The sequence below is a fragment of the Coffea arabica genome, chromosome 2e (genome assembly GCF_036785885.1).
Source record: "Coffea arabica cultivar ET-39 chromosome 2e, Coffea Arabica ET-39 HiFi, whole genome shotgun sequence".
Taxonomy (NCBI): domain Eukaryota; kingdom Viridiplantae; phylum Streptophyta; class Magnoliopsida; order Gentianales; family Rubiaceae; genus Coffea; species Coffea arabica.
In genome coordinates, this window is record NC_092313.1 from 7,689,219 (window position 1) to 7,699,635 (window position 10,417).

Here is a 10,417-nt window from a genome sequence, read left to right on the forward strand (position 1 = left end):
AAAAAAAGGATCAATGCCATTTCACAACTTGAAGGATGCAATCGAACTAAGTGGGGGTTATCTGCAATAATCAGATAAAGAGAAGACTACAATTTGATTACACAATCATTCAGGGGACCTTATTGCAAATTTGTGAAGAAGTAAAGATTGGGCTGGTTTAGAGCCGATTCGCCCAATACTTCTTTTACCCAACTGAGCCCGGTTCAAAGCAAAGATATTTCCTTTAAGAAAAAAGGCCAAAAAAGGAAAAAAGTATAAAAGAATCATCTAAAAAAATCCTCAACCAAAACCCAAAACCCTACTCTCCAAACCCCCTGTCTTCTCTCTCTTCTCCACTCCTCTACTCGTTTACAGTGTTACAGTCACAGAAACTGAAACTTTTTTCCTTATCCCCACCCTAGGCCCCTACGGCACTCAATCCCCCATAAATTTCATGGCTAGTTCAAAACTGTAATTAAAGAAGGCATCAATTCTCTATCCATGGCTACAAAGAGGAAAAAGCAGGGTGGTAATAAGCAGAATTTTGATGAGTGTGCATTTAAAAATGGAGGTAATGGTAATAGTAATCACAGAAACTGTAAAAAGGCGGGAAAAAGGCAGCAGCAGCAGCAAAAGTTTATGAATGAAAATGATTATCGGCTAAGGCTTCAGGAGGTTTTGTTTAATTCAGATTATATTCTTCAGAAGATTTTTAGGAAGGATGGCCCCGCTCTTGGCGTCGAGTTCGATTCCCTTCCGGAAAATGCCTTTCGTTATTGCAGGCCAGGTGGGAGTCTTGATTTTGGTTTTTCTATTTGAAATGAGTATTTGTTTTGAAATTTTTGGGATTAATCGCGGGAGTATTCTATCGTTGATGTATACAAGAAATTAGTTATTGTATGTCTACTTAGGCTATGGTTCGAATAATTGATGACTGTGTGGGTAACATTTTCAATTCATGAAGTTCCCGAGTCAGTTGAAATTGCGTCAAGTAAAATGGTTAGTTGTGCAATTTATAAGGATTCTTCATAGCCAAAAAGATTGATTTTTACGCGTTTGGAACTCTTTATCGATCATTTGTAGTACTTTAAATCCAGTTGGTACGTTATCTATATATGGATATCAAGAAAATTTTGAATTTTACTGTTGATTGTAACAGTAATTTGATCCTGGGCTTGTGAAATTGTAAGGCTTCTGATTACTAAAAAGGTTGAAATATTTTACTTGAGGATGCTGTTGCCTTCTCTTGTTTACGTCCGGCAGCATATTGGGACTTGGACGTGAAACCACACAAATTTAATTTACTAGATAGTTAGAACTTGCAATGCCCCGTTTTCTCCCACGCAACCATAAAATGAAGGAGATAAAGGAATCTGTTTGTGGCTCTTTAACAGTTTATGTGACCAGCTGGTGAACCTATAATTCACGCTGCTTTGAGTTTATACATTCTTTACCATCATACTTATTTTTATATAATATATTGCTTGTTTCTTATTGTTATGTAGTGTATGTCAATGTGGATATCTATCGTTGTGCTTACCTCACTCGTGTCATTGATCTGCTTATGTGCGATCAGGCTCCAGAAAGTCTCACCGCACCTGCCAAGAGAACCAAAGAACATTTAAAAGGCAAAAGGTACCAAAAGAAAAATCTGGGTATTCTGATGTATGGGAAGGAAATATCTAAATTGATTTTTTTATTATGCTGTTGTATATCATTTTCTTTTCATTTATCTAGGTTTCTACACCTTTGGACTACCAAGCTTGTCCTGAGCCAAGAAGTACTACAATTAAGCATGGCATTGGGAAAGGTTTGATGGCCAAGAATGGCACTCCAGTAAAGAGACATGGCATTGGGAAAGGTTTGATGACTAAGAAGAGCGCTCCTATGAAAAAACATGGAATTGGGAAAGGTTTAATGACTGTTTGGCGAGTAACTAACCCTGATGGTGGAGATTTTCCTACTGGCATTGGAAGTTCTACATTCTCAAATTTCTCTCTCCTAGCAAAAAAGAAGAGCTTGCAACGGAGGCAGTCTCTTATGGTTAGTCATCTTATTCACATTTTATAGGTTTATAAATTTTTCAAATAGATTTTATTTCTAAAAGTGTTTCAATCCACACTTGTTAGGGAGACTTTTGCATTATGGTTTTTTAGCGAATACATTGATGTGTATAGGACGATGAAATAGCACTTCAATCAAGTTCCGTTAAGGAATCTTTTAATGACAAATTTTGAAATTTCTGTTTGACACTAGCTTTTAGGCTTTTGATGTAATCTCTTATCCATCCAAAATGTTAATGAAACAAGTTCTTTTGTATGCAGAGAAAATTAGGAAAAAGATTACAGGAGAAGAAGAAGGCTTCTGTAAGATGTCGAAAGGAAATTCATGGCATGGTATATCTCTGCCCTGGATAGGAGATTGTTTTAATTGACGTTTCTGTTGGATTAGTAGTTACATTTAGATCTTTTATGGTACATTTCCAGGGTGCAAGTGGGAGATTTGAACAACGGAAGCAGGCTCGCAAGGAAAAATGTGAACTGGCTCTTGAAGGATTGACATGCGAAGAAAACCTTGACCAATTAGTAAATCTGGTGGATGATGAAGAGCTGGAACTCAAAGAATTGCAAGCTGGACCAAATCCATTAAGTTGCTCTGCACACCTTGCTACTAATGGTTCTCATGGTTGTTCCCTTTGCAAAGGTTACTACCCCAGTCCCTCGCTGTGATTAGCTTCTTAAATTTTTCTACTCTAGTTTCTATAAGAATAAATCTGATAAAGTGTATTCTTGTGATTCTCTGCTAGATTTGCTTGCTAAGTTTCCTCCGGATTCTGTTGTAATGAAACGACCCCTGTATGGACAACCTTGGGATTCTTCTCCAGAGCTTGTTAAGAAACTTTTTAAGGTAGATGGCTGAAATTCACTTTTTGTTTCATCTATTTAGTGCTTTCAAATCAAGTACCTTGGGCTTTTGATTGACCACTAATGGCACATGAGTTTTACTTTAACATATCAATTTCTTGTCGTACTGGATTTCATGTGTTTTGAGCCTTATTGCAAAACTGGGTTAGTGTTTATTGCTGTGATGCTCTGGCGTCAAATGAATTCCCGTGATAATTGTAGCTCTTTCAAACTTTTCATCCGAATAGACATAGTAGACTGATGGTATTTAATGTTCTATTCAGCATTAATCTGCCATGTTGTTTTTCAAAATTGGGAACGATGACTAAGATCTTTTATCTTTCCACTGCCATGACTTGCTGGCTATTATTCTGATTGTAAGTTATTTGAGATATTTTTACTGTAGCACTTTTTGTGATGTGATGTATGTGAGATAAAAGGTAATTGGGAAGATGAAAAGGTGTATTGGAAATTGTAATGATGATGTAAGCAAATATATTTGGGAAAATAATCAGCTGTCCAAACAAACCCTGTGTCTTACGATGATCTTTGGCTGCCTAGTAGCTGCTTGATATTCAGGATAAAAAGAAAACACATAGTAATGTGGCAAGAATTTAAATGGTAGCCTTGGTTCTATGAATTGGAATGTTCACTATCAAATAAAATGAGAAGGATGTTTCTGCATCTGTATCCGTAATTACGAAAATATCTACGATCTGCATGAAGTTGTAATAATGCATAAATCATGCACTTAGCTGAGTATGTATATGTATATATATATTGGTAGTCCTCTCTCTCTCTCTCTAGTTTTGCACAGTATTCATTTCCCATATTTCCAGTTTGTGAAGCGTCCAGTGGTGGATTTAATTAAAGACACAGTACTTTGTTGCTTTGCTGAGTACAGGAGATTGTTTTGTGCAGGTCTTCCATTTCCTTTGCACGTATGCTCTGAAAATTGATGTTTGCTCCTTTACTTTTGATGAGTTTGCTCAAGGGTTTCAGGACAAGGTGAGTTCTGACTGTTGCTTGTAATAAAATTTTATTGGTTCCTGTTGTCATTGGGCTTTGCAATTTTTCATGACTTCCAGTTCTTTTGGCATTTAGGACTCTTTGCTGCTTGGTCAAGTTCATTTAGCCCTTCTGAAGGTTCTTTTATCCGACATTGAAATGGAGCTTAACAGTGGATTTTTTTCTCATTCAAGCAAAAATTCCAAGTTTTTGGAGTTGCTTCACTCAGTAAGTATTCCATATGAGTCCTTAATGTTTTGGTGGAAGGGTGTGATAGATTTTATTCTTATCACGTTTTTGTGGATATATATGCAACTGCTCCCCTTGAACATAACTACAGAAGCTGCATAAATGCAATCAAACGCTACATGACTTTTAATGTCTTTCTGTTGTGTATGTCATCTGTAAATCAACAGCAGTACATGTTATGTTTGTGGGGGACGCTCTGAACCAGAATGTAGATGGAGAGATCTATTTCTTCCATATGGAAAAAAGCTTAACCTAAATCTTCTGCAAATTATGGAGGAAAGAAAAGAAAAGTGTTTTTTGCTTGCTTGTTAGGTGTTGGTAGATTGTATTAACTGCAATTTACATATTTCCAACAATTTTCATTGTTTCATTTCGTATTTTCCCAGTCTTCATGTTTTCAGATACTTTGAACAGTTCTCTTTTTGTTACTGATGCTAATGCTAGTCCCTAAGCAAGTAACTTGATCATTCGATGTCCATTTCCCCAAATTATAAGCATAAATAAAAGTGAATATGAAAGGAAATGAGGCTCATACCAGTAGCGAGCATTGTGATATTAGGTATGGTCATAATTGCTTTATGTCAATGGTTTTTTGGCATCAAGGCCCTCTTGTGGGATAAATCTTCTCTAAAAATTTAAATATCTTCTTTTCCATGATTTTGACAGATTGATCAAGAAAAGTTTCTCCTGGAATTGTGGCAAAGAGCGCTGAATGCCTTGACTTGGACTGAGATATTACGACAGGTGCTAGTTGCAGCTGGTTTTGGTTCCAAATGCGTTAGATCACCTGGGGAAGCTCGCAACAAGGTATTTTAAGTTTCCAAAGAAACTCTCTTCTTGGCTTATTCTTGTTGTGCCATCACATACTTAAGAGAAGGATGGAATGCTAAAATATTTTTGGAAAATATGTTCGGTTTTCTGTCACATAATACTTTGTTAAGCCTGATGTAAAAACAAACAGTTATAACTATTAACGGGCTGCCCCTATTGGCAGGGGAAAAAGGGTTGCCACTTGGAGGAGTATTATTATTATTTTTTTGGGGTGAGGGAGTGGGAGTGCGGTTAAAAAAGAGTTGATTTTGTTTGTCAGTTATGGATTATTGATTGTGTTATTTTCTCTGTTCTCATGAGTTTTTTTGCTTGTTTTTGTTTTATAGGAAGTCAGCCTTATGGCAAAATATGGCTTAAGTCCTGGAACGCTAAAGGGTGAACTATTTAGTGTCTTGTTAAACCACGGAAATAACGGACTGAAAGTTTCTGAATTGACAAAAATTCCATCAGTAAGTCAATGTGGCAAAAACTTTAATCCTGGAAAGGACGAATAGTGTTTTCATTCTTGATGTCAATTATCTGTAAGTACTTATTATCTATTTTATTGTGAAGATTGCAGAATTGAATATAGCTGCTACAGCCGATAAGCTAGAACTTTTAATAAGCTCAACGCTGTCTAGTGACATTACCTTATTTGAAAGGATTTCTTCTTCTGGATATCGCTTGCGTGTTAATCCTGCTATCAAGGAATCTGAAAACTTTCCATCAGATTCTGAAGACTTTGGAAGTGTTGATGATGACTCTGATACAGGTGGGGGCCACAGCAGTGCTGAGGACTCCGAGTGTGAGACCAGGAGTTCCCGTTCAAATAAACTAAGACGGAGGAAAAATTATATGTCTAACAATATGCTGACAGTTTCCACTGAAATTGATGAAAGCCATCCAGGGGAGGTTTGGTTGCTGGGTCTCATGGAAGGTGAATATTCAGATTTAAGCATTGAAGAGAAGCTGTGTGCTTTGCTGGCATTAATTGATCTTGTCAGTTCCGGATCCAGTGTTAGACTAGAGGTAGTCCATCTTTCATTTAGACGTTATAAGATGTTTTGTCTAGTCCCTGTTTCCTAGTTGTTAACAATCATTTTTGTTGTTTCATTTGTAGATATATGCTCATTTTATTGTCTTTTTTCTATTAGTTGGTTCGGTGGTAAAGACACATGTTTGTTAAGGCTACTTATATTTTACAAATGCATTGTATGGTTTATGGATGTTGAATGAATATATGCTTTTGAGCAGGATCCAGTGGCAGCTATTACTACATTTGTGCCCAATATGACTCAACATAGTACTGGTGCAAAAATAAAGAGATCAACAGCTAAGCAGTATAACTTTCCCAGACAAGCTGGGGGCTATTGTGGTGCAAATGGCAGAGATGCTTCTTCAACATCAGTGCTTAATCCTATTGATTCTTTGGTTCTTATGTCAAAGACTTCTGAGAGAGAGAGGTCATGTAGCATGAGAAAGGATAATAGAGAAATGGAAGCTTCAGAAGACCTACATCCTATGCAGTCTATATATCTGGGTTCCGACCGTAGGTATAATAGATACTGGCTTTTCTTGGGCCCTTGTAATGGATCTGATCCTGGGCATAAGAGAATTTATTTTGAATCCTCCGAAGATGGAAACTGGGAGTTCATTGATAATGAAGAGGTACTGTGGGTGTGTTTGGATTAGAAAGATTTGAAATAAAAAAATTTACTTCACAAATTTCAATCACTTTTTATCTTCCTAATCACTTTTTTATCTCACATATATCACATCACAAAAAGTGCTAAAAGTGCTACAGTAATTTTCTCAAATAAATTATCTAAATAAACTCCAATCCAAACAAACTCACTGTTTTTTGGATTTCGTTATTACCTTTATATGGATTTTTGCTTCACCTTTTTTAATTTAATTTTGCTAGCGTGTTTTGATATAATTGCAGGCTTTGTGTAGTTTAGTGTCATCTCTGGATCGCAGGGGTCAACGTGAGGCTTTCCTCTTGTCGTCCTTGGAGAAACGAGAACTATATCTCTGCCGAGCAATGTCCAATGTAGTAAATGATGCTGGAATCGGGCAGCTAAACCATTCTGATCAATCTGATCAGAATACGTCCAGAGAAGATAGTTTGTCAGCTGTGTCAGATGTTGACAACAACCTATCATTGATTGAAGTTCAGAAGGATGTTCCCTCGGGTGCTGTTGTTTTTGAAATGAGGAAAGCAGAACAACAGAGACATAGATGGAATCTTACTCAAGCGTTTGATAGATGGATATGGAAATCATTTTATTCTAACCTAAATGCTGTTAAGCATGGCAAAAGGTCATATGTTGATTCTCTTACAAGATGTGAACATTGCCATGACCTCTATTGGCGAGATGAGAAGCATTGTAAGGTTTGCCATACCACATTTGAGCTTGATTTTGATCTAGAAGAGAGATATGCAGTTCATACTGCCACGTGTCGGGGAAACTTGGATGTTAATAAGTTTCCAAGGCATAAAGTCCTATCTTCACAGTTGCAATCACTCAAAGCTGCAATTTGTGCAATCGAGGTGGGGTTACAATCTAGTTTTGCATTAGTAAATACTGCACAAACGCTTCAAATTTTTAATCAGTTTGCCTCCTGCACATATTAGATAGTTAAAGAATTAGTGACCTTTTACATGGACTCATGCTCCTGATCAACCTAGATGTTTAGAGCTGCTGTTGTAGCCATCACATTCTGTGATTTAGTTTCTCTTGCAGCCTCAATCCAGATGTTAGAACTCCTACCTAAGGCAGGGTGACCTATTTTAGCTAATTGATAGTTATACTTGATAAGAGAATGGGCTAGAGTAGGTTAACTCAAATTATTGGGAACATTTTCAAACCAGTATCAGCATAAGTTGTAGAATAACGTTATATTGCTCCTGAGAGTGAGTTGTCCTCTGTGTTATTCTCATTACAGACTATGAGTCAGAATTCTCCTGAATTGTCTTGGCATCCAACTGGTGTTGGTCATTGGTGAAAGGATGCCAAGAAACCGAAGCATATGGAAAAAGAAAATGTGCTGTGGGAAAGAGTGGAAGGATTGAAATAACTCGACATTTGTAATTACAAAGAGTAGTGAAGTCCGTCCATGAAGAAATGAATGGGTATCTGGGATTGTATTAAAAAGATTTCTGGTTCATTTAGTAGTCAGCTACCTTTGACTCGGTGAGGAGACAAGCAACAGTGAATGAAAAAGGTTTTTAGGTCATACAACTGAATCGAAATCATGTCTACCCAAATAGTGGGTTGGGTCAATACTTTTCTATTGAATTGTGATTTACTATTAATATGAATGCATTTGTTGCAGTTTATTTATATCTATCCTGCACTAAATTTTCTTGTATAAAATGATTGTTTGCAGTCTGTTATGCCTGGAGACCTATTGGTTGATTCATGGGCAAAATCTGCTCATAATCTTTGGGTGAAAAGGTTACGACGTGCCTCAACGTTGGCAGAGTGCCTGCAGGTAAATAATACAGTCATCTATTGTGCTATGTTTTTTTTGATAATTTGTTAGTTTGTCTAGAATTGGTTTATATCATTGACAAACAATTGTTAATCTGTCATTAAAAATTTAATTTTTGGGATATGCAGATCATTAATGTTGCCTCCTTTTTTTGGTAGGTTATTGGTGACTTTGTCAGTGCTATCAATGAGGACAGTTTCTACCAATGTGATGATTCTGTGGAGTCAAATTGTGTTATGGAAGATATTCTTTCTAGCTTTCCAACCATGCCACAGACGTCTTCTGCATTTGCATTTTGGTTGGTGAAATTGGATGAGTTGATTGCACCTCATCTTGAAAGAGTTAAATCTCAGAATAAATTGGAAGTAATTAGAAGACTTGAAGGTATGCTTGTTTTATAGATGGCAATACTCCAGTGCTTCTTTCTTGTACTTTTTACAGAATGCAAGGTGTTATGTAAGCATCATAACTATAAATTACATAGTGGTATGAAATGCATAGAATTTTCTAATGGTACTGTATAACTTCTACAGTTATTATTCCCACTTTCTTTCTGTCCTCTTGGCTGCAAACAAAACCCATTTCTAGTTCTTCACATATTGCTTGATAAATTTGTAACTGAGGTAAATTTGCTTGTTTATTAACCCATGTCCTTTTGTTTTGATAAAGATCCAGTATAATATCTTCTTTTTTTGTTTTCTTTTTTTTGGTTGGAGACCAAAGGCATGAACTCATGCTTTCCTCTTAAATTTTTGCTGTGTAAGAGGGTTTGTTTTGCTGCTTTCACAACAGCAGAAAACTGATCCTATAGGCGTGCATTTGATACCCATAGGCAACCGAGATTGGGTTGCTGGTAACATTTTATTTTGAAGTAACTGTCACTGTGGCACACTCATTCTGTCTGGTGATGATTTCCTCTTTATGGATTCCCTTCCAAAAGTTTTATTTGTATGTCAACTCATAGTTTTCATGTTTATTACTTTTTTCTCCCTGGTGTCTAGTAACAAATTCTTGAACGTTTTCTGCATTCAGGGAGCAGCGCTGCACATTAGTATTTTTTGTTCCGGAAGGTTGGAAAAGTAATGCAGTGATAGCAGGAAGATTTCCACTCCTATTCACTTCGTATGGTTGTCTATGCTGATCTCGTATGGTTGTTTACGCAACTCATCGAAGATAGTTATGATCCGCAACCCATTGAAGATGACTGAATACAGTGTAAATCAGTGGCTACTTTTTCTAGGTTTCTGGAGGAAAAAGACACCATTATCTTCCCAGGCTCATTCAATATTTGTACAAATGGTTTCGGCTGGTACCTGAATACCTGAGTGATCTGTTAGTGTACAGCAGTTAAATAGTAAGCATGAGTATTGCCTCCCCACGATCTACAATTTTGTGACGCTTGTATCTGCCAAAAGTGCATTTGCTGAAATCATGGCACCTCATTCTGTATCAAATAGTGCTGAAATTCTCTTTTGGAAAGGTGGAAATAAAATTTTGTTCTGATTCCAAATCCACTCTGTAAAACCAGCTTTCGTAGCCTTGGCCATCGGACCAAACAATGTTTGATACTTGTTTTTAGGGATAATTTCAGAAACCTCCCTTGAGGTTTTTAACAATTTCATTTATCTTCCTTGAGCTTTTAAAAATTACACATATCTCCTTTATTATTTAAAATGACAGTAATATTCTTAAATATTTTAATGAAATTTCCTTGTTTGGTATGATTATAATTAGAATGATTTTTCAAATTCTTTTTTCATTCTTTTTCCTTCTTATTCCTTTTTTTAAAAATTTTTGTCAATAAAACTGTAAAATTACCACTATTACTTTTAATTTTTATTGTAATTAAATGTTGAACTAGTGATTTTTTTATGAGTTAACTTATATGTAATGTAATGTTTTTGTTGATCTTTATTTTCTATTTTTTGGTATTAAAATTAACAATAAATTTAAAAAAACCTAAAATCACC

At 36.1% G+C, this 10,417-nt stretch overlaps 1 protein-coding gene across 1 annotated transcript; it reads left to right on the forward strand.

Annotated features, from left to right (window-relative positions):
- Positions 1–269: 269 nt before the first annotated feature.
- On the forward strand, positions 270–9,957 carry LOC113728490 (homeobox-DDT domain protein RLT3-like). The gene is made up of 16 exons (XM_072078604.1): positions 270–766; positions 1,556–1,614; positions 1,717–2,022; positions 2,304–2,375; positions 2,466–2,682; positions 2,786–2,886; positions 3,804–3,890; positions 3,987–4,118; positions 4,806–4,946; positions 5,297–5,419; positions 5,523–5,978; positions 6,204–6,617; positions 6,895–7,503; positions 8,343–8,447; positions 8,606–8,831; positions 9,480–9,957. The coding sequence occupies exons 1-16, from the start codon at positions 481–483 to the stop codon at positions 9,497–9,499; spliced, it is 3,354 nt and encodes a 1,117-aa protein (XP_071934705.1). The 5' UTR covers positions 270–480; the 3' UTR covers positions 9,500–9,957.
- Positions 9,958–10,417: the final 460 nt, after the last annotated feature.

Bases quoted from the DNA above. Each gene is read 5' to 3' on its own strand.
- LOC113728490 (XM_072078604.1), top strand. From the start codon at position 481: ATGGCTACAAAGAGGAAAAAGCAGGGTGGTAATAAGCAGAATTTTGAT. The intron at 767-1,555 runs GTGGGAGTCTTG...ATGTGCGATCAG, and splicing joins CTTTCGTTATTGCAGGCCAG to GCTCCAGAAAGTCTCACCGC. The intron at 7,504-8,342 runs GTGGGGTTACAA...GATTGTTTGCAG, and splicing joins CTGCAATTTGTGCAATCGAG to TCTGTTATGCCTGGAGACCT.